This window comes from Diabrotica undecimpunctata, chromosome 9, assembly GCF_040954645.1.
Source record: "Diabrotica undecimpunctata isolate CICGRU chromosome 9, icDiaUnde3, whole genome shotgun sequence".
Classification (NCBI taxonomy): Eukaryota; Metazoa; Arthropoda; class Insecta; order Coleoptera; family Chrysomelidae; genus Diabrotica; species Diabrotica undecimpunctata.
In genome coordinates, this window is record NC_092811.1 from 106,511,672 (window position 1) to 106,537,635 (window position 25,964).

The following is a 25,964-nucleotide window of genomic DNA, read 5'->3' on the forward strand; positions in this document are numbered from 1 at the left end:
TTAAATTCCGACCTTGTTTTTACATAAACGATTTGATTTGATATATTCCTATTTGATATATTAAAATTCAGACTCTTTCTATACGCGTAGACGCCATAAACTCGAGGAATCTAAAATTCTTTTATTTTTGAAATTTTCTTCTGCTAATTCTTCTTTTCCAACTCTTATCATTTCTATGTGATATATTTAGTATCAACTACTTTCAAGAAATGATTAGATTCATAAGTATTAATCTGACAAAATATTTAAATCAGACAATTTCTTCGATTCGTATCTCCAAATTTGTTCTAGCGACGCGACGTTTCCTCATTTACCCACCCGCCCACTTTAACCCATCTCTTTAAAACATTACTTAAGTACCTTAAATTCGCGATTCTCGTACGATACGTAAGTGATTCCATCTATTAGTGAAGCCACGAACTAAAGATTGTAAATACAAACTATCTAATATAAAGAAATATTTATTTGAAATATTGTCCCAAAATTTCATTTTGATCGACTCCATATACCTTACCTACCCACCTTTTCCAACCTACCCACTATCTCCATCTCGCGCGCCACTTTTACCTATCTCTTTCAAACATTGGTTAGGATTATCGGGGAAAAATAAAAGACGTGTTTACTTTTTACATAATATTTATATACTCCATTAATTTTAAATATGACTACACAGTGTATTATAAAAATCATGCATTTACAAAATTCATTTAATCCTATATTTTGTATTAGTGATCAGGTGTTAATGACTGAACATGTAGATATTGTACTGTTGTATGTACAAAGCGTGACAAATTCCCTGAATCTATTGTGTTTTATTTTAGTTTTAGCAGCAGTATTTGACCAATCGTTCTACAAAGAAATGAAACAACTCAATATTATTTTTGCATTTAGAATAACATTTTTGTTTAATGATATTTGCAGAGAAAATAAGCATGCAACCACAAATCCTACGACCACTTCTTATAGAAAACGACGTCATCGAAGCAGTGAATGAATTTGTATACCTGGAAACGCTCCTTTACACTGAATACACCGCAGAGATAAACTCCTCCTTAAATCCACAATTATATCGAGACATACGAGTACAAAAATAAAACTCTACAAAATAATAATACACCTAGTCCTAACACATGGCTCAGAGACCTGGACTCTAGTAAAAAGTGATGAAAATCTATTAGGATGTTTCGAAAGAAAAGTACTAAGGCGAATCTATGGAGCAGTGCATGATAATGGAGTGTGGAGAAGACGATACAACTTCGAACTTTATACAATATACCAGTAACCTGATATCGTAAAACATATTAAGATAAGACGTCCGAGGTGGATAGGGCATGGATGGAACAAAATGACACAGCTAGAAAAACGTTTCTTGATAGACCCATCGGTCAGAGAAGAAGAGGAAGAATAAGGTTCCTTGATCACATCGATGAAGTTATGAGAAATATGGGAATACGTGCGTGGAGGAGAAAGACGATGGATATGGACGACTGGAGAGAAATTCTTTAAGAGGTTAGGATCCACGCAGGGTTATAAGGCCAGAATGATGATGATGATATTTGGAGTCTATGATGCACATAGAATTAATAATTATAAGAGGAAGCAGAAAATAATTAAAGGTGGGTATATTAAAGCGGCAAAGAAAAACGACAAATTGTGGAAATATGGAAGTGATCAAAACAATTTAAAAAAAACAAGCACTAATGGGCAATGTGAATACTCGCAGAACTAAGTTAACCTTTGCAAAAAATAAAAACTGGGAAAACATGTCGGGAAATGGAAATCATGCCAGGCATTGCTCTAGAAAATCCGTAAGAAAGCATAAAAAGAACAACTGCAACAAGAGAAACGTGAAAAAAACACATTTCCTAAAGAAAAAAAAATAAAAAGTGAATATTATACGGACCAATATGCCTTCTGTCTTGCACAAGTGTGTTTGCTACAAGCTGTATCAGAAAACTTACGAAAAAAGATTAAAAAGGTCGATATAGACATCAAATTAGAAGAAAAACGGCTTTTAGAACTATAAGACAAATAAGTGATCCCTTTTTTCTTAAAGAGTATTATATAAATAATAATGGAAAAGGAAGAAAAACGATTTAAAGGTGACATTACAGTTGATTTAAAGAAAAAATATGATGGCAATTGCTAATAAACTAAAGGTAAAAACTATGTATATAACTAACAAACGAGGAAATACGGACAAAAATATTTTTCACTTCGAAGCAAACTCAATGTTTTGTTAATATTATCAGTAGCTCCTTCAGAAATGCTAGGGAACGGGTAAAACATAACTAAATACTAAAAATAGCCTACTTTTGGGTAGATGGGGAGGTGCTTTTAGGTAGTTGGTGTACCTACCTATAAATCAGAATTAAGAAAGTGCTTTCTACATAAGTATTGGTATCATCTCTGGATATGTTGAGTAATTATTTATTAATTATTAATTAATTATGAAGGACAACAGAATTCAATAAAATCAATAAAATATAATGAACTAAAAATTATTATTGGTGACTTCAACGCCAAAGTAGAAAAAGTTATGGGACCTTTTGGCTTGTGAGAAAGGAATGAACGAGAAGGTATGGAGGAGAACTATAAAAAGAAAACGTGAAAGAACAATTGGTTAACATCAAAAATATTATACATAAAGCTTTAACAAAATATTCTGTGTTACAAAAGAATACAAGCAAAGAAAAGTTGAACATCAACAATAATAACAAGAGCAGAAGATCCTTATACATAATCCAACCAGCATGAACGCCAATACGTTACATAAAGGCACCAGAAGAACTTGTTATAAAGCCCCTTAACAAATATGGTGAATTAGGCAGCATTTGAAAAAGATACATAAGATAACAGTATATTAAAACAAGAATCAACAACTATTTTACTTTTAGAAACTAATATAGTCGAAGTTTCACCCATTTTATGCAATTTTTTTTCACAAATTATCTGATAAACATTATTCATGTTCGATTTGATACAAAAAATGTTTTTCTTTATAAAAATAATATTCTAAGTATCTCATATCTTGTGGAATGATTGGTGTATAAAATATGGTCATATTTAAGTACACACTACAATATAGTAATAAATTAAATGGTATTTAATAATAATAAAATATGCTTCTTCGGAATATAAGGTACTCTATTATTTACTATACATAGACTAGTCGATATAAAGCACTACAAACTTGTCGAATTTTAAAAATTAAAGAAACAAGTGATAGCTGGTACTAATTGGTTTGTTTGTAAAATGATAAGAGTGCAAAATTCAACAACGTCACAAAAGAATATTATAAAGATATTAATAACGAATGTTTTTGAGCGACAATACTGGTAAAATACTCCTGGCTTGTGCGACGCCGTTATAAGAAAAATTGGGTTTAATAAAGCGGTCCAAATTTATATTGTTATACTATTATTATAGTAAGAACTACTCACTGATTTCATAGAGACAGACACAGAACAGGAACAACAACAAAATCAGAATGAAGAACAGATGGAGATAACATTAATCGAAGTAAAGAATACCATAAAGACTTTAAAGAACAAAAAATCAGGGGAACCAGGAGGAATCGTTAATGAACTAATTAAGTACGGAACGGACAAACTATACAGAATTATACACGAAATGTTCAGTAACGCTATAAACCTGAACGAAATACCAGATGAATGGTCCAAAGCATATATAACCTCGATACATAAAAAGGGAGATAAGAAGAAATGCGGGAACTACAGACGCATCAGTGTGATAGCATGTATGGGCAGGTTATATGGAAAAATACTGAAAGAAAAACTGGAAAAATCTATCTCAAATAAAATCGGAGAAGATCAGGCGGGGTTCACGGCAGGAAGATCTTGCATAGACCACATTTATACACTCCAACAATTAATTGAAAAAAAAATGGCAAAAAATAGACCAGTACACATGGCATTTATAGATTTAAAAAAAGCATATGACACGGTCCCCAGAAAACAACTATGGAACACGATGAAGTAAATCGGAATAACTCAGAGGTTAATAGAAGCCGTAAAAAACCTTTACAACAACAACAAGGTAAGAGTTAAAACCGGCAAAAAATACTCCAACGAATTTAAGACTACAAAAGGCTTATTGCAGGGATGCTCTACATCTCCGACACTGTTCAAGATATTCCTCGAACAAATATTAAAACCATGGAAAAGGAAATGTGAAGGGATGGGAATACTAATTCAACTTCTTGTACACATTAAGCTTTGCAGATGACCAAGTGGTAAAGATGAAGAAGATCTGTGCTATATGCTCCGAAAATTAGAAAAGGAATACACAAAAAGTGGACTGGAAATAAATCTAGAAAAGACCGAATATTTAACAACAGAGCAAGAACCAGTGAGAATCTTGGAAATGGACGATAATAGGGAAATTAACGGCACTGACAAATTCAAATATTTAGGATTCATACTCTCAAAAAATGGAACCACCGAGCAAGAGATAACCAGCAGATTAGCACAGACAAGAACATGTATTAAACAAATGAACGGGGTACTGTGGGATAGACAGATTACCAGAAATACAAAGAAGAGAATTTATAACACCTTGGTACGCAGTATAATGACCTATGGAGCAGAGAATTGGGTAATAAATAAACGAAACAGGTCCAAAATCACAGCAACTGAAATGGAGTTCATGAGAAGAAGCTGCAGAGTGACAAAAATGGACCGCATCAGAAATGAGGAGATAAAACGAAGAATGGCAGTAGAACAAGACATACTCAGCTACATTGAAGAAAAACGTTTAATTTGGTATGGACATGTGAGAAGAACAGATTATACAAGGTGGATAGCAAAGATTTCGGATTGGAGTCCAATAGGAAGGAGGAAAATAGGTAGACCCCGAAGATCATGGAGGGATGAAGTGGACGAGGCCATGGAAAGACGAGACCTTAGAGATGGAGAATGGCAGAACAGAAAGGACTGGAGACGTTGGCTGAAAGAAGGAAGGCGGCGACAGCTGTAAAAATCCTTATATAGATAGATACTATTATTTATAATGTTCCAATACATTTAAATAAAAAATAGAAAATAATCAATTGGAGGCTACAACAGACATGGAGCTTTGTATTGAGCGACAAAAAAGTAATTTTATTTAACATACTTAACAAATATTTAACTATAAAACTCTCGACAAAATCTAGTAATGATTATACGTATTAAATCCAAAAACGTCTTCAGAAGATTAGCAGATACCCGATCACGACAAGAAGACGCCACCAAAGCATCAAAATATCTTTCTAACAAACCAAAATACGTCTACTTCTTAATATCTAAATTGTATGAGATTTATTCCAAAAGTACACGATCTTCGATAATAACAGCACCAAAAGCTTCCAGCGTCCTCTGTGGGATACGAGCGTAAATAGTAACTCATCACAAAGTTGTATTCCGTAGTTACCAACGGGAAATCTCTTGAAATATCATACTTTTATTTTCACTGCATTGTTAGAATGTTAAAAACGATTTGCATTTAAATTTGGAAAAAGTTGTGGGAAACTATTCGAATCGCACATTAGTCATTTTGATTATTAGGAAATTAATGCCTAAGTAAGCAAAGATAGGTAACAAATAGTTCAATTGGGTTAAAAATGCTGCAAATTTGTTGAAATAGACCGCGTTCTAGCCGCCCTTCCAGCACAATACCGGCAAATATTGAATGTGTAGAACTGATGGTTGATGATCTTTCGATTTTGCGTGAACTAAGACGCCTCCTTGAATTTCAAAAAATTGTGTTTTGAGAAGAATAAGTGAGAACGACAAGTTTGAAAAAGATTGTTCTGGTGTCGGTGACAGTGTCCATCAATGACGACACAAAAACTACGTATCATTTTATAAACATCACCTTATGCAAAGCTGGTTTAAAAGTATACATGACATTTATACACGTTTACAGTGCTTTCGACAGGTCTAATAATAATTTCCTTGAATACAATACAAACAATAGTAAAAATAAACGGATTTAACTACGTACGCTTTCTGTAAAATGCAAAGTATTTGGTAACCAGATAAATTTGTAGAACAGCTTTATTTTTACCAACCAATTTTATTAAAAACCAGTTTTGGAGGACGTAGTACCAAAACAAATGCATGAGCGATTGTTAAAAGCCTCTTAAGGAGTCTTCAACTTCACCAAATTTCCTCAACACTAGCAATCAGCAAAAATCCAGGATATCTTTTAGGAAAATACATTAAGTACATAATTAAAATTTAGTAGAGGCCCTAAGGATTCCATTATATGGGCTATATTTTGAAAGCTTTGGGTTTGAGCAAGATGTCAGCGATGGGTTTAACAATGGGACAAAAATACATTAGAATAAGACCGTCTCAACAACATTTGCTCTCTCACCATCATCAGGAATCAAAACAAATAAAAAAAGAGTGACATTAAGAAGTATATAATTGAAATTTAGTAAAAGCCCTAAGAATGCCATTATATGGGCTATATTTTGAAGGTTTTGGGTTTGAGCAAGATGTGAGCAATGGGTATAACAATAAGACAAAAATACATTAGAAGAAGACCGTCTCAACAACATTTGCTCCCGCACCATGATCCGTAATCAAAACAAATGAAAAGAGTGATATGAAGCTCCAAATCCAATTAGGGTCAAGAAAATCGGCAAAAGAGAGTAGTTTCTAGGATAGAAAAGAAAAGTGGATTACTTTCAACTTGGTAAAAGAATAATTTCCAACACACCTTACTTTCTCCAAAGAGAAACTATCACAAAAATCATTAAATTAATCTACGAATTGTTGCAAAATTCACCTTATTCGCCAGATTTAGCTTCTTCTGACTTCTGGTTACTTCCACATCTCAAAAATGCGCCAGAAACTATTATTATGAAACAAAAATTTTGATGAAAACATATTGAAGTTAAGGAAGATTATATTGAATAATAAAATATAGTTGAAAACATAAAATTGTAATTTTCAGAAACGAGACAAATTTAAAGATGGAATAGGTAAATGATTCACGTTTCTAGGACTATAAGTGTTTTGGGAGCATTGAAAAGATTATGCTGTTCTCTGATGTATTATATTAGATTTCAACAAACATTATTTCATAGCACTACTCTACTATAAAGCCAATAAGCTGACTAAATAGAAAAGTAATATGTACATTTAATAAATGAAGTATTAAAGAAAATTAAATGGATGAAATATAATGAAGAGAAAATACCAAATTCTTGTAGGTATGTATTGGCGAACTGGTCGTTCCATCAAAACCTATTCAAAGAACATAGAAATGCATTAGATCTAATATTTTCTTCCATTATGCAATGACAACTATTCTCTTCCATTCTGCAATAACAAACACACTGCCAAAAGACAGACTGCCAGAAAATTCGACATTATTTAGAAAACCTTGCATTCTTCATAAAAATCTCTACTTATATTTCAGAAACAATCGTGAAGCAATAGAAATTTGTAGGCATCCTGAGTATATTATAAAAAATCAAACCCCATCACATGAAGGGACATGACAAAGGACAAAGATCCGAACAACCATAACCTACAAAAGGCTATTGCAGAGTGGTTTTGGCGAATTTACGTTTCACCTCTATATAAGTTAAATATTTGGGTAACTATGCATGAATTCATTTCCTGGCTTGTAGGTTTATTGACCACGAGAAATCAGAAAACGACTATAGGTGAAACAAGAACTCTACGTTAAATACACGATAAACGTAAGAGTGGAAGACTAAAACTTAATTGAGCACATAATCCGAAGGTGAATTCAAATTATTTAAAATAGAGAACAACGTAAAAATAAAAGAAAATTAGATGAATATTTATGGTTGTTCATAAAAGATATATTAGTGCCTATTATAGAGTTTTTTCAGTAAGATTCTCTTTAGGATGTTAACTGTTTACTACACAGTTGTGAAAATAAAACTATAAAAATAACCTTTATTCATACACTATAAGAATTGGTTGGCTAAAAAATATATTACTATTATTCAAATATCCATTTTTTAAGATGGATTTGTGCTTTTGGAGCAATTGGCCATTTGCATATTTTAGTTAAATCCGCTATAACTCACTAGATTACACTAGCTGGCTTAAAAATATTCGAAAATATTGAATACTGACAATTTTTGGTTATAAGTATTTACACTTATTAGGCCTTATGTAGGAAAATTTTTCCATTGGGCATCTAAGTCGTGGCAGCGTTTAATGTATATCGACATATCTACCACATCAAATTATTGTTATTAAAGTAACCAACACGAAATATTGAGAAGCAAAATAACTTCATAAAACCAAATTTGATAGCTTATTTGGAACATGTTAAACGATGAATCACGTGCCAAAGTTTTCAAATTATTTTTCAGTAAATTATCGTAGGGAAACATATTGTAGCAAGAAGCTCAAGATAGAAATAGGTGAAAAATTTAACGGGCCTACGTTTAAACACTGGACAAATATAGGCTAATTGATGATGAAGATAAAACTGCCACGTTTGAAAAACTTTAAACTTATTAGGCAGCTATTTGGTGCACACTTCTCAAACACTTCAATAGTTTTCACTGTGAAAAAAATATAATTATAGGAATGAAGCAACTAAAATACTACGTATTTTATAAAAGTAGTACAAGAACCAGAAAGGTCCCCTGATTAGCAATCTACTCATAAACTTTAATATGCTGAACTAAATCTGACGAGATACCAAAGAGACATGACAAAAATATTATACCCAAAAGTTGACAATGCACTTTGTTCTGTTGGAAATAACCACCCACTTACTAACTGATGAGAAAAGCTAAATCGAAATTTCAAGTCTAAATTTCTGAAACCTATTCTCGAATGGTGTGGACGGCATAACTCTGGAGTTTTGTGAGGCTTCTAAATCTAATTTCTTTGTAAATGTCATCTAGCTGTTCTTATGTGTCCAAGCAAGGAGTCGCCGAATCTGTTTATTGTTTAATATATATATATATATATATATATATATATATATATATATATATATATATATATATATATATATATATATATATATATAAAATGATGTATAACTGTCTAACCGCGTAGCAAGGGGCGGCGTGACATAATACACGACATAGCTAACTTCAGACCAGTCAGCACAGGTTGGACAACTTTTCATAGATTTGACAGATACCTGATTTTCTGAGATATAAATATAGATAAAATATAGAACATTTATAATAAAAAGAGAGTGTTCTACGGACATGTGAAAGGTGTTTTTTAAAGAATGGTTTTGACAATGGAAATATGCAACGAAGACAGACTACGAAAAAGATTTCTACTAAAAAAATTTAAAATGTGTCTAATTTATGCCAGCTAGTGTATAAACACCGACCCGTACAGGTCAAACATAATTTGAGGAACATAAAATTTAGTAATATTTACAATAACTTTAAACATATAAATTAAATTCGTGTATGAAATATTTTTTTCAAACATACTTAACATTAATTAGAATATATCCTGGCACATGGTGTATATTGGCTTAAAACAGCCAAAATAAAATAATATAAAAAACGTATTTTATAAAGTTCTCTCTTCTAAAGGCCTGAAGGTGCTTGCTCTGAAAATTCGTCAGAGCCCACAGACATGTCCGCTATAATGCCGCTTTCTGAAAAAGAAAAATTGTCTATTAATATTTAAATGCGGAAATTAATTGTATTTATTAAAATATGCCTAGTTTTTAGTCTCTTATAATTAAAAATATTGGGTAATAAAATATATTCATAGTAATTCTTCGCTCACTACAAACGGTATCCTTTATTTTTTTGGAAATAATGAAGTCCACCACAGGCATTCAATATAAACAAAAGCAGAAGTACCAGCAAAATCTAGGGGAAAAAGGGACCTCGAGGGAATACCATAACCCCCCCCTACTCCCGAGAGTTTCTAGAAACCAAGGAACTTTAACCAGCAAAATAGGCCATATTATAACAATGTCATAAAATTATTTTTATGATGGAGATAGCACATGGACACCATCCTAATACTCAACTAGATTAGGCTCAAGCAGACAACTTCTACAATTCCATAAAACAAAGTTTAGTGGGTCAGAAAAAACTGGGTTAATGGTGTGGTGAGGACTATGGACGGCCTGTGGGACGGAGCAGACTTACATGTAGTCGATCCCAATAATATTCCCAAGCGTATTATGGTCTTTACCCGCGTCCCCGCGAAAAAGAAACAAAATCAACAAAGAATTTTTTTATAGGCGAAAATACAACGCTTCTATTCACCCACATATAATGCAATCTAAACAAAAATTGTTATTACCAAAATAATAACAAACGATGTCAATACTTGTACCTACAGACTGATGCAACAATCTTGAAAATCGGAATACAAATAAAAAAGTTATAAATTGTCAAACTTATTCAAAAATTTTTAATGGTGGAATTGTGTGCCGAGGAATGTTCATTAGGCACACAAAACCAAAAGTAATGATATTTTTAACCTAAAATGACAAAATATTGTTAATTTTGTGTACCACGTACAATTAAAAGATATACTTAATGAGAATTGCTCGCAAAGGGAACACCATAGAAGTTTTTGGCATTTCTTTTGAAATAAATCTTCATACTCTAATCGATAATCTACCACGGATAGCATTTAATCTAGTGGCAACGTGAAAATCACATTTAGCAGTAAAAAAAATATTGCTGACTACTATAACTACACGATATTTTTACGTCAAAACTTCTTTTGCTGCTACTCAAGCCTACGTGTGCAATAATTGAATATTTGGCATACCAAAGTAAAATGCTATCAAAGCAATTCTTTATGTGTTTTATTAGATAGAACCCCAGACAATGGCAAAACAAACAGGTACCTGAAAATAAAACTTTGTAGAATAGTCTGTTTTATAGCAAAAGATGTTTTAACGTATCAATTACTGACCAAACATATAATGTTGCCAAAAGTAATAAACAGTATAAGAAATGCTATACCGAGATTATACCGAAATAATTATTTTTCTTGTACTTGACGTAAAATATCAATAAGAGAACAGTTATTTATAAAATTGGCAGTTACTTGATAAAAATTTATATTAATTTAACACAAAATATATAAAAAATGCATTATATAGCACAAAACGTAAAAAAACTTTTTAATTTTAATAGAATATAGTCATATCTCACTAAACCATCAGCTGTTTCAGAAGAGTGACAATTCGAAACTAAATATTTTTGTGCGCAAAAAATTTGTGCACCTAAATGAAGGTTTCTCTTTTTATCTAATTTAATTTGAATTTGAATACTTTTTGAATACTACAGAGAAATTCCTAGCGCCATCTATGAGGATACGTTGAAATAAAATGAGGTTGGTCGAAGTGATACTAGATGACGCATCCTTCAGGATCAATAAAATTTTTCGTACAGCGAAAAGGGGAAGACAATATTTCGTAAATACACCATTATAATTTAATGGTATCGTAAAGATACTATTATAATTGCCAAATATATTTTTCATAATTATTGCAGAAATCTCAATTTCCAAATAAAATAATGTAAGAGTATTATCAGGCACTAAAATTAAAAGCCAAATGGGCGTTATTATTTGCTTCATGTTTAACTAATCGCCATTAATTCACTGGGATAAGTTAATAAATACTTCTTGGTAACAATAAAAGTTGTGCATAAGAAATCTTTTAATGTGTTAATAAATCATTTTGTCTGGGGAAACATGAAATTGATGGATTATGTGTCAAACGCATAAGATATAGTGACTAGTTGGCAGATGGCGCTGTTAATATATAAGTTTACTATACCCAAAAAATCCTAGGACAACAATCACACATGATATAAAAATTTGACTTAGCAGCCAAGAAAATTGACATAGAAAATAATATTTTCATGTCTTTTAATGTAAGTTTTAAATTTTTTTTCTACATCTAAGTCATATTATGACGATTGATAGTCATTTGATATGTTTTTGAGGTTTCTACTATTATTTAGAAAAAGCACATAGTTTAATCTCTTGTCATAAATATTCATATATTGATGTTGGTGTTCAAATAAATACAATCCAATGTCTAAAAGATAAACAGAAGATATGGATAAATTAAGACGAATGGAAGAGTCATACATTTATATTACGAATAGACTATGGATAGATAGATGTTTCATATATTATTACTTACCTACAGAGCACTGGCTATTTAAAGTCGAAGACTTATGAAAAGATTTGGGACTTTCACAAGTTTCAAAGCTTAGTCCTAATTGATTACTACTTGGTCCGATTGGTGTTCCGGCTGATCCCGCTGATCCTCCAGAACTTGTGCTACTTGACGAAACGCTCGACATGGATATTACCGATTGCGGTCGAGCTACGATCCGACAGCTGTCCGCTATTGAACCTGCAATGGAGTTGCGGAAGCGGGGAACAGCTGCAAAACAAACTATTTTTAATATAGTAACTGTAGACAACTTTAATAACTACAAATAAAAAACAAATAAGGTTATAGGTAATGAATATGTTAAACCTTCTAAAATAGAATTATTTATAAATGGTCAGCCCCTATTAATGGAGATAGACTCCGGAGCTGGTATATCAGTGATACCAGACAATATTTTTAAACAGAAATTTAATAAAACCTGGTTAAAACCTACCAATACTAGATTAAAATGCTATAATGGTTCAGTGATTACTCCGGAAGGAGAATTTCTTGCAGAAGTCAAATATCAGGATATTATGCATAAGTGTAAGTTAGTCATTGTTAAAAACGGGAGTACTCCATTAGTAGGAAGAGACTTAATAAAACTTTTTAAAATACAAATTACATTTGATCAACAGGTAAACAAAATAGAGAGTAATAATTTAACTGAGTTATTAAGTACATATGAAGGTTTATTCAAAGATGAATTAGGTTGTTTTAAGTATGAAAAGGTGAAATTACAGGTGCAACCAATGGTCAAACCTATTTTTTATAAACTACGGCCTGTGCCTTTTCTATTTAAGGAATCAATTAATATAGAATTAGATCAGTTGGTTGAAACGGGAGTAATTTCTTTAATTGAAAACTCTGAATGGGGTACACCTTTCGTGCCAATAATTAAAGAGGATGGAAAGATACGTTTATGCGCTAACTACAAGGTAACGGTAAACAGATTTCTACATGATGTAAAATATCCTTTACCTCGTATTGAGGAGCTTTTTACTGCTCTTCAGGGTGGGGAACATTTTACAAAGCTAGATTTAAGGAATGCTTATAATCAATTAGAATTAGAGGAAAGTACAAAATTATTGTTATCTTGGAGTACGCATAGAGGTATATATAAAGTAAACAGGTTACCCTATGGTACCAAACCAGCCTGTGCCATTTTTCAGAAAATATTAGAAAAAGTTTTGCTAGGAGCTAAAGGAACCATTAACTTCATGGACGATATTGTGGTCACAGGAAAGAATAGAGAGGAGCATTTAAAAAACTTACAGGTAGTGTTAGATAGACTGTATAAGGCAGGGTTCAGACTTAACTTGAATAAATGTAAATTTTTTCAACTAGAAATACGGTATTTAGGACACTATATAAATAAAGGAGGTCTACATAAAGACCCAGATAAAACTAAAGCTATTTCAGAGATTCCTAGACCTAAAAATGTAACAGAAATTAAAGCTTTTGTGGGTATGGTCAATTATTATGGAAAATTTGTACCGAATTTATCATCTGTGCTCAGTCCTTTGTATAAATTGCTAAAAAAAGATACTCCTTTCATTTGGTCCAAAGAATGTGAAAGATCTTTTGAAAATGCAAAAGCAGCAATATTGTCAGAGCAAAATTTAGTATATTTTGATCCGGTTAAACCAATAAAGTTGGTATGTGATAGTTCAGAGGCAGGTATAGGTTGTGTGCTTTTGCATACTTTCCCAGATGGTTCAGAAAGGCCAATCAGTTTTGCATCTAGGTTATTAAACAAAGCAGAATCTAATTATTCAGTAATCCATAAGGAAGCCTTAGCAGTTTTCTGGGGAGTAAAAAAGTTTTATCAGTACCTCATGGGTCACAAGTGTACTTTATGTTCTGATCATAAGCCACTTCAAGCAATATTTGGGGAAAATAAAGGAATTCCTCAGATGGCTGCAGGTAGACTTCAAAGGTGGGCATTTTTCTTGAGTGGATTTAATTATACTTTTCAATATGTCAAGGGTTGTCAGAATGGAGGTGCTGATGGTCTTTCTAGGCTTCCACATGCAACAAAGGAGGAAGGAGAGATTACATATGATTATTTTAACTTTTTAGTAGAAGACAAGGTGCCCATTAGTGCAGATATTTTGATCAGAGAAACTAGACTAGATTTTATACTAGGGAAAGTTTACCGGTTTGTAAGAGATGGTTGGCCAGATGAAGTAGCAGAGGAGTTGAAACCTTTTAAAAGGAGGCAATTGGAATTAGGGATAGACAATGGGTTGCTAATGTGGGGCTTTAGAGTAATTGTTCCAGAGAAAGTTAGGAAGCAGTTATTGGAGGAGATACATGGAGCCCATAATGGAATGGTAAAAATGAAGACAATAGCGAGGCAATATTTCTGGTGGCCAAACCTTGATTCAGAAATTGAAACATATGTAAAAAACTCTGAGCCATGTATGAAAAACTCACAGAATCCTCAGAAGTCAGTATTAATAAAGTTTCAAGAAGCCAAAGGTGTCTTTGATCGCATACATATAGATTTTTTAGGACCCATAAAAGGAAAAATGTGTATGATAAAATTGATACAAACTCCACTATTAAATGTCTGAGAGAGTGTTTTGCCAGATTTGGGTTGCCAAACACCATAATATCAGATAATGGCTCACAGTTTGTTAGTACAGAATTTGAAACATTTTGTAGAATGAATGGCATCATTCACAATACTTCGCCCCCATATCACCCCTCAACAAACGGAGCAGCAGAGAATAGTGTAAAACATTTTAAAAGTTCAATGAGTAAGTTGTTTGTAGATCATGTATCAGATCATAGGGATTTGTCTGAGCTTATTAGCAAATATTTGTTTTCATATAGAAATACACCTCACAGTTCAACAGGGGAAACCCCTTCCAAACTCATGTTTGGCAGACATATTAAAACACGTTTAGACTTTTTAACAAGTACAATGAGAGAAAAGGCTAGGGCCAATCAAATTAAATATCATGGTGCTAGACAAGTTACCTTTGAAGAGGGTGAGGTGGTTTACACTAAAGACTATAGGAATTTGAATAAGCCTTCATGGGTAAAAGCGATAATTGTGTCTAAAATAGGGCAAATAACTTATATATGTAAACCAATTCAAAATGATAAGTTGCTTTGGAAAAGACATATTGATCAAATACTTAAGCTAGGAATGTTCTATGATGATATTCATTTTGAGTTGGAAAAAGGGGAGTCAGTTGAGAAAGAGAAAGGTGAATATAGGGAAGGGGAAAGGTATGATAATAAGGAGGTTTTGTTGTCAGAAGATAGTGATGATAATGCGGTAGTGGATATTACGGGAGTGTCGGGAGTGCAAGCTAGACATCTGAAAGACTCTGAAGTGCGAGCCAATCCGATATTACCTCAAAAATTGGGAAATGTCGACAGCGGCTGATGGTGTGGGTGTAAATGAAAATAAACAGGATAATTGTAAAAGTAATCCTAGTGACAATAAATGTAATATTAGCAATAGGGTTGATAGCTCTAATAGTTGCGACACTACAAAGGTTATTATGGTTTTAAGTTCATCATCAACAATATTAATGAAATTTAGGAGATTACTGTGAACCGCCAGGGTACCATGGTGGGCAAAGCGTTAATTTACTGAGTAAAAACTCGGTGAGTCGTTGAGTTCAAACTCAGGCCAAATAGACTCTCTGTATGCCAGATAAGGGACTCTTTACAAACAAAAACTATGCTACTGATCTTACATAGATCATGGCACATATTGTTTCGATTACCTTTCAAAACTTTTTTCCAGGCTAGTTTTTCTTCAATTTACGCTGATCTTTGTATGTCTATCTTTTAATGCTTCTAGCCATCATACATAGTTGGCTTCTTTTTCCTTTCTTTATCTCTCAATAGAATATTTGTTGGCCTAACCTTTGACTACATTACTGTTCTTTCACTACAAGAATCTTTTATTGTAACTATACCCGGTCTACTTTCACTTTCTCACAGCATTCTTTAATCATAACTCATTATTTCTATATTATTATATCATATCCATCACTCAATAGTCACTGTCGTATAGTGTTCTGGATCCTTATTCGGCACAGTCTTAGTTTTTCCGCAATTGACATTGTGAGTGAGTGAGTTGTTTTTGTTACAGTGAGTACAAATACAAGTTTTATTATACTAACAGCAAAACTTTTTTTTTTAGTAACACGATTGTAAACCATGAAAGAAATTAAGCAAGGATTACGAGTGGATTGTGAAAACGATTTCTAAAAATATTTATACTAGTTTATATAAAAAGAAGATACTTACTTCGGCTAAGTTGAGCAAAGCTAATAGATCTATCGCTGATTTGATTGTCGCTAGGCCGAATATCCAAACAGGGCTTGTTTCCTATTCCCATTGAAGACATTTCAGCCATTCTTACAGCTAAAAAAACAAAAAATTACATTGTATAGTAAATATAGCGTTATTATTTGCATTTTTTTATAAATATGAGTCAAATTTAAATTGTATTCGAAAATTCGCAATTAGTCATGTATACAACTTTGGTGGCGAATGCTGTGGGTTCATTCCCCATTACAAAAATCAAAAAGTATTGACTAACTTAAGGTCCTGACTAACCACGACGTCGTAGTCGGTATAGTACAGGTCCTCTACACTTTGACGTTCGGTTTGGACGTTCTGTAGGTCCCGTATATTCATGTACACTTAATAATACATAAGAAAGATATATGCAGAAAAGTTAAAATCGTCGATATTAGGATATGTTATTTACTGAATACTTTACTAAGGTTTTCTCTTTAATCAACAACGTGCCAGATGATCAAATGAAAGCATATTCAGTGTCTAAATAAATATACCAGCAATTGATTTATTCACTTCAAAAGAAGTGAATAAATCAATATCTACCAAAACAACAAAATAAAAGTAAAAGTAGAAGAAGAACTAACCGATCCTATTGAAGCTGGCAATGGGATAGACAGGGAGATCCCCTGAGTCATCTATTGTTCAATCTGATTATGGATAAAATAATAAAAAAAGTAAAAACTAAAAAAGAATACCAAATGGGAGAAAAACAACTTAAAATAATCTGCTATGCTTCTTCTTCTTCGCGCGACTAGGATTACTCCTGTTTGTCTGCCTCTTATTCTGTTTCAGTTGTTGTTGACTGTACATTATCTTTTCACCTTTTTGGCGGCCTTCCAACGGGTCTTCTGCTATACGGCTTGTTGTTTTTACAGATGTTCAGTAATCTATCTGGTCCCATTCAGTTTACATGTTCGTTCCAGTTTTTTTTTTCTTGATATGCCCGCTATAGAGCTTAATACTTTCATTTCGATATTGTTGATTTGTTGTTTCGTCTTTTTCGTATCGGTTCTTGTCTCCGCTGCATATGTTAGGATTGGTCTTACTGTTGTTATGCAGACAACACAATACTACTCTCTCAAAGTGAAGATGATTTACAACGTAAGCTGCACCAATTTAATATAACCGCCAGAAAATTTAACATGTTAATTTCCCCAAAAAAGACAAAATGCATGGTTACAACAACAAATTTACTAAGATGTAAATTGGAGCTGGAAGGTGAGATAATAGAGCAAGTGATGGAGTTTAAATATATAGGCATCACATTATCTAGCTACGGAAAGCTCGAAACGGAAGTAAATGAGTAGAGCAAATAGAGCCTAAATGAAACAATATGGAGAAAAAAAAATATCGGGAAAGAAACGAAAGGCAGAATTTACAAAACAAGACCTGACACAGAGAGGACAAAAAGGATGTTAAAAACAGTAAAGATGAAAACAACTTAGAAAAATTGATGGTAAGACACTATGAGACAGCGCTAGAAGTACAGATATACGACGTAGAGGCAAGGTAGAGAACATCAAGAACTGGGTAAGAAATAGAAGAGTACAATGGAACGATCATATAAGCCGAATGACAACAAATAGGGTAGTAAAGACGGCAAGAGACCGTTATCCAATAGGAAGACGATCAGTAAGAAAACCACGAAAACGATGAAACGACACCTTACTGGAGGCACATTGAAAAACAGACAGAGTAATGTCTATATAAAAAGAAGAAGAAGAAGAAGACTTCAAAAGAAATACAGATCACCCCACAACAGGTCTAGATTGCTTTCTGTCGTCGCTAAACTCTTTGAATAACTTTTGAAACAAATTTACAGCTATTGACATTGTTCTCTCTCTCTCTCCCTATTATCAAGATCGCGCGATTTGCAGCAAGTGTAGCTGTAGGAAATGATTGTAAAGTGAAGCGTGACAAACTTTTTTTAATTCGCATTTTCTGATAACCCGTGCAAAGAATTTATAATGAAATGACAAACACAACCATATTTTCTTACTTACCTCTATTTTTAATAGCTTGTCTCCATAAAAGTTGTGACAATTCCTCAGTCCATATCTTCTTTACTTCTTCGGTCATCGATTGAAGAGTAAACGTATCGTTCGGTTTTCGTTTTCTAAACCAAATTTCGAATTTCGTAGGGCTTTCTCCTATTTTGGCAGTCAATCCAATATCAGTCATTTTAATACTATTTTTGTAAATATACAAGTCGAGATTCTAAAACAGTAAAAAAAAGTATAATTATTGAATATTTTAGAGGACAATCGTATTTTTAGAAAACAGAACCAAAGATAAACAATGAAAACAAGGTATAATCAAAATGTTACAGCTAGAGGAATAGTTTAAAAATCATTGTTATAGTTTTAGTTAAATTTATTATGGTTGAGTTTACCGAAAGTACAAATAGCCGCAAATGTCAACCATGAAATAAAATATTTCGGTTTGACAGTGTTGGGACGTTTTCATAATGCATATGTTGTATGCTTCAAATATAAAGAGAGAAAGCTTTTAAAAAAGTACATTTTGATTATACATTTTATGAATTCTGCAATTTTTAATTTATATGAAGCAATAACGAGTAAATATTTCTCTCCTTAGTCCTTCGAGATTAATTATTGCAAACATCTGTTGCAATCTGGCAACTGCCAAAAAAAAATTTCTAATAATTAGCTGCTATTAATCGCCAAAGGAACAAATATTAACTCATTCCTTTTTATATAAATCAAAAATTGCAGAATTCATAACATAATATAAACAAAATGTACTTTTCTAATGCTTTATCTTTTTATATTTGAAGCATATAGCATATACTATTAGCATATATTAGCATACCGCATATATTATAAAAACATGCCAACACTGCTAAACAGAAATTGTTTGTTTCATGTTTGACATTTGCGGCTATATCAGCTTGTACTTTCGGTAAACTCAACCTTTATTATTAAATACACAACAGCAGCTGTGGTGCGAACATATCTTTCTCTAGTTAAATATTTTAAGATTTTTTTTAACTATTTATGTATTCTTTGATTTTTCGAGGCGGTGTTTAGTTTTTGGAAGGGGGACCCCATTGTATTTACATCCTAATACATGTAGTTTTAGACCCTTAACCTAAGACTCATTGATTACGGTATAATTCTGGTCAACTATTAAATTATAAATAATATAATTTTATATATAATATAAATATTTTATATATAATATTTTTCAAACAGTCTAAAGCAAATTTTTATGTAAACTGTTGGAGAATTGTAAGACATTCTTATTCTTATGTCTTTTCCAGGGGCGAGTTAGGAGTATTCTCGATTCATGTCCATACATTTCATACATTTCTGTACGTTTTTATTAGTTTTATTCCTTGCAAACGTTCCTCATTTCTGCCTAATTCTACGATACATTGTCACTATTATCTTTTGTTTTTGCTGTTCATTTTTCCTATTTTTTCCTTATTCATTGGATATTGGATATTATTTTTCAAATGGAAGAGATAGGAAGCATATGTTCTATCGACCATATCACACTGTAACCATACGACATTCCGTCGACAGACGAAGAAATGCGATAAATCTCCAGTAGTATTGGTTCCTCCCATTGGGTATGATTTTGACCTGATTCCTGCTTGTTGTTCGCAGTAGTTCAGTGTTCTTAAAGCATGTCCGCTGAATATACATTTTGTCGCCTGCTTAGTTCTATTTACTTCAGTATATTTGGATACTTGGTACATGAGTGGAACCGTTTATTACCCGCTAAAAATATTATTCGAACTCAAGTTAGGCCACAGGCTAGGCCACATATTGAGACACGATAAGTACCGTCTACTGCAATTGATTGTCCAGGGAAAAATAGACAGTAAGCGAGGACCAGGCAGGAGAAGACACTCGTGGCTCCAAAATCTGAGGAAGTGGTTCGGGCTCACATCGGTCGAACTATTCAGAAGCGCCGCAAACAAGATCAGAATTGCCACGTTAATAGCCAACGTTCGCAACGGACAAGGCACTTGAAGAAGATGAAGAACTCAAGTTAAACATTGCCGACCACCTTGGTAGGTCAGTCCCGCTAATATGTCCTTTTAAAAATGTGTGTGTTAAAATTTATATTCTCTCTAAGTCCCACGTTTCTGAAAATATATCGAATTACTTTTAATAATTATTTAAAAAGTGCCTGAAAAATTTTCGTCTCGACAAACTTTATTAAAAATTTAACAGTATATTAAAAAATTTTAATCTCAAAAATCAAAAGGTTGTTAACTTCTCTACAGTCATGTCTTTAACTTTGTGTAGGTGTTACTTTTGCACCAATTTTCATACTTTTCATATAATTATTCAAAATAATTGTCTAGTTATTGAACTCTGGACTATAAAGGGACAAATTTACTGTGAGATATATCTATTTATTTTTACTTCTACATATGATTTATGTCTTATTCTTTCTGTTTTATGATTAACAACTCTTCTTTTCGTGTCGTTAATATTTCTATTTTTAGGTTATGTCTCTTACAATCATACGTTCACTAGTTTTTACATTTTTTTTATATAAAGAACAGAATATAAGCTATATATTAATATAACTTAGATTAAACTTTTTTATTTCTGAAGCAATTCATTTACCTTACGGTCTGGGAACCTTCTAGCCTTACTAAATAGTATCAAGTCTTCAAATAGAAATACTTGTCTCAAAGACTTCTTGCCGCTACGTCCTTCCCATACCAAAAATTCGTTTTGTCTCAAGAGTCTACCCTGTTCCTTGAGATTAACCTAAAAAACAAATATGTATTATTAACTAAATATAACTGTAAATGGCGAAGTACAATAATATAAATAAGTAGTAAATTGGCCACTACGGATAATCATTAGCAAAATGGAAACCTTATTTGTTACGTTGGATTAGACAAGGACAAATCTTCCAAACCAGGAAGTTCGGAATCGACGTTAAACTTTAGGTCCCGTATATCTAGGTACTCAACAAAGTTATGTCTTTAGAAATGAATTACGGCCAAATGTGACATGGCACCAAAAGAAGAAGCAGCATAAAACTTATGCATTTCATGGCACATTCAACATAAAAGTCCAGAAGTTAATTTAATATCTTACTAAAGAAGTAAAGAAACAAGCAAATAAATAAGGAAATCAAAACATCTGCTAGAAATCGGGACAACTAGCGGATATAATATCGAATTAAAATGCAGGTATGCAGGAAAGTACAATCCGAATATAAAAGCTATGCATATGGCCAATGCTTATCCAAGCTGACGAAGCCACAGCTCATATATGAGTACACAGACCAATGAGTACAAAAATATTCTATTCAACTATTTCAAAAGAAAAAAAAAAGAAGATGACTGTATCATTTGGTCTCCGTATGAAGTAACATTTTACTTGGAAAGCAGTAGCTTCTTGTGTGAAATATAGTTTAGTATTATTTTTGTTAATATTGATTTTGTCGTCAGAAAAATAAATAAAGTAGAATATGAAGTAGGTGCACCTATAAATATGGAGAATCATAAGAAACCAACGGAAAGAAATGGCAGAATTGAAGGAATACAATAACATACAAACGAATGGGAAAGATACCTGACGGAACTGTTTAAAGAAAAAATAAAAATAATCAACACAATAACGTACCTGAATTAAGACACGAAATAGAAATCAGTTTTCAGAAAATAATAGCCATAAATTCACTTAAAAATAAAGTCACCAGGACCAGGCGGAATAACCAACGAGCTTCTAAAATACGGAGGAGAAAGTATAACCCTAGAAATGAGAAAACTAATACAAAAACTAATATTGTACTGCAAGATGCCAGACGCATGGAGAAACAGCATAATCATACCAATGTTCAAGAAATGAGATAAAGAAGACCCCAACAATTATAGAGGTATAAATCTATTGAACACCGCACGTAAGTGTTTTATAGACCTGACAAAGGCTTTCAATCGCATCCAAGTCGAAGACGTCTTACACCTACTGTATAAAAGAAACATACAAACTAGTTACGGAGATGTTGAAGAAGAAAGACGACAACAAAGCTTAAAAGAAAGTAAAGCGACGGGATGTCTTAATGACACGATCTGGAAAAACCAACACCTAAGACAAGACAAAAAACAATAATCTATAAAGCAGCAATTAGACCTATATTAACATACACGGCGGAGACAAGACCTGACACATCTACTAGAGACGTCTACTAGAAACAACAGAGATAAAAATATTTCGACGAATACCAAGGAAAAGTCTGTTGGGAGAGAATAGGGGGAGAATAGGGAGATAGGGAGAAAAGCGAAAACACAAAAAGACATGCAATATAGAAGACATAAATGGATGGGTGACAAAACGGAAACAGGACTGGAACGAACACAGTAGAATGGCAGAGGATATGATAGTACGAATATCACGAGATAAGTCACCAAATGGACGAAAAAGTATTGGCAGACCAAGAAAAAGATGGTGCGATAATTTAAACAATTTAGGAGGCTAATATTGAAGAAGAAAAAGGCTTTAATGCCTAAATACAAGAAGGAAGAAGAAGAAAAAGAAGAAGAAGAAGGAGAAGAGACTTTTTTAATCCTTTGTTATATTAAAATATTTATATCTCCACGTAATGAAGAAACTATATTATACACTATATTATACTGATCTATATTCTTTATTGTATTTGAAGATACGCTTATACTTACATCACATTCCCTGATAGAATCCATGGCAAGCAAATCGTTTCCATGCCTTAATTGGAACCTAACCATTTCTTCGGCTTGTTTCAAGTCATCCATCTCGTGAGCTACCCTGTCAGAAGAACCGACTGCTGACGCAGGACAAGCCTTCATCATTTGTTGAAGCAGCAAAGCGTATTTACCCATCCTTTGAACGGGCTTTAACAGGTAACTTGCTAAGTCCATTTTGTCCGCTAGTTCAATTTGTTTACTCTAAAAATAATTATAATTTATTAAAAAAAAAAAGACTATCAATAATCATGGCATTAGAAGGATGTGTTGCTGGCTATTTTAAAATCAATTAATAGAATACATACGACAGTGTCAAGAAAACAGTACTATACCAATCAATGCGTGAGTTTGGTATACCAGAAAAACTTATCCGATTAACGAGAATGACAATGTCTAACTTAAAAGCCAGCGTTAGGATACATGAAGAAAATTCTCGATCCTTTGAGATAAAGGATGGACTCAGACAAGGGGATGCCCTGGCTTGCCTCCAATTTAACATTGCCTTGGAAAAGGCAGTCCGAGACACACGAATTAGAGACGGCGGTACTATTTACAATAGATTGATACAAATCTTAGCATACGCTGATGACATTGACATAATAGGGCGTAGCAAGCGAGATGTTGAGCAATATTTACTAGAATTGAAAACGACGGCGAAACAGGTCGGTCTAGTCATAGCAATAAAACAAGCGAAGAAAATAAAAAGACGAATAAACCTTATAAATAGGACATACTATGGACTCCAAAAACAATTCCACTCAAGAAATATTAAAAAAAAACTTATAGAAAACACTGCTGAGGTCGGTTCTCCCATACGCCACGGAAACATGGACTCTAACGCAGAAGGATGAAACTACTAAGATCAACCAAAAAACGATTTGATTGCCAACAAAAGATAAACCAAGAGGGAAGCATCCTCCAATATCATTACAAAATAACAAATACGGAGGTAGATGACAAATAAGGAGGGGGAAACAGATTGCACTAATACTAATGATTAATAGTATCAATATTTTGTTCTGACCACTTCCTGGTCAGAACAAAAATAAGAACAAGGCTAAAGACGGGACAGCCAAAGCAACGCCAACAAGGAAACAGATGGAACATTTCAAGGCTCGATTTACCTAATAATGAACGCCAATATCAGGCACTGATCCAAAACAAATTGCAGACACTGGAGGAAGAAGAAACATCAACGCCAGAATTGACCATAGACCAGAAATGGCAAAATAACGAACGCCATAGAAAGTGCCGCAGCGGAAACTATAGGAAAAGAAAGGAATAACAAGAAGAAAAACCAGTGGTTTGACCAGGAGTGTGAACATCTAAAAACAATAAAGAGCAACAGCCCAAGATTTATAAAAGATGATGCCGAACAATTGCTCAGAGATGACGATAAGATAAGCCGCCAATGGAGAAAGTATTTTGAGCAACTTCTAAATACAGAAAAACCCATAACGACAGGGCAACAAAGACAGTACCAGTTAAATGAAATACCAGGGCCTGAAATACCAGGGCCTTAAAATACCCTGAAATACCAGGGCCCACACTAGCTGAAGTAAAGTCCGCAAAAAAACCATAAAGCCCCAGGCCCAGACGGCATACAGGCGAAACTACTAAAAAAGGGGGGAAAAAGCTCCACCTTGAGATATATTATCTTATGAGGGAAGTCTGGGAAAGAGAAGAAATACCGAAATACTGGCATGAAAGCCATATTGTACCTATCCACAAGAAGGAACAAATATGTCGGAACTATAGAGGAATATCGTTAATCAATACAACGTACAAAATTATATCCATAGTACTGTCTAGAAGGCTAACTCCATACGCAGAAGAAATAATAGGCGACTACCAAAGCGGACTCAGACCGGGAAGGTCGACCATAGACCAGATATTCGTCCTACGCCAGGTGTTGGAAAAAAACTGGGAATTCAACCGCGATGTACACCAAATCTTCGTGGATTTTAAACAAGCTTAAGATTCTGTTAGCAGAGAAGCATTGTGGGAGACCATAGTAGAAATGGAAGTAAATGGAAAGCTGGTACGATTAGCACAGCTGAGCACAGAAAACGCTTCCGCACGGATCAGAATTGGCAACACCACGTCGGAGGAATTCCTCATTGACACCGGGCTTATACAAGGAGATCCTCTCGCCCCCCTGCTATTTAATTTTGCACTGGAACATGCGGTAAGGAAAGCTCAACCACAACTGACAAACGGATTTGCCGCCCAAGGATCAAAAATACTATTGGAGTTTGCGGATGATGTGGACACAATTGCACAATCCACCAGAAATGCAAAAGAAGTTTTCACCCTATTCGAAAACGGAGCCAAGGAAGTTGGTCTGAAGGTCAACAACGACAAGGCCAAGTACATGGTGGTTACGAAGAACCCAAGATTAGACAAAACGTAATAATCAATGAATACAACTTTGAAGTCGTCAAAGATTTGAAGTACCTACGAGCGATCATAACATCTGAAAATAAATATGAAAAGGACGTGGCAGCCAGGATCATTGCAGGAAACAGGGCATAATACTCATTAATGACCGTACTTAAATCAAAAATACTCTCAATACCAGCAAAAATAAGAGTGTACAAGACAATAATTCGTCCCACAATAACGTATGGAAACGAGACATGGACTCTGAGCCAGCGGGAAAGGACAAAATTACTGGTACTGGAAAGAAAGATACTGCGGACTATCTATGGGCGTTGCAGAGAAAAGACAACAG

The 25,964-nt window shown here is 33.5% G+C and overlaps 1 protein-coding gene across 3 annotated transcripts in view; it reads right to left on the bottom strand.

Moving 5' to 3' along the window:
- Positions 1-628: 628 nt before the first annotated feature.
- LOC140450377 (puratrophin-1-like) overlaps positions 629-25,964 on the bottom strand; it is a 1,292,549-nt gene continuing 1,267,213 nt past the window's right edge. For 2 of the 3 annotated variants that reach the window (XM_072543973.1, XM_072543975.1), the window contains 6 exons: positions 23,186-23,431; positions 21,120-21,266; positions 18,516-18,729; positions 16,456-16,572; positions 12,163-12,420; positions 629-9,633 (listed from right to left, as the gene is read on the bottom strand). In XM_072543973.1, the coding sequence (XP_072400074.1) occupies positions 9,563-9,633; positions 12,163-12,420; positions 16,456-16,572; positions 18,516-18,729; positions 21,120-21,266; positions 23,186-23,431 (1,053 nt within the window). In that variant the 3' untranslated portion in view covers positions 629-9,562. The remainder of the gene's footprint in view (positions 9,634-12,162; positions 12,421-16,455; positions 16,573-18,515; positions 18,730-21,119; positions 21,267-23,185; positions 23,432-25,964) is intronic. The other variant, XM_072543974.1, reaches the window with a different exon arrangement.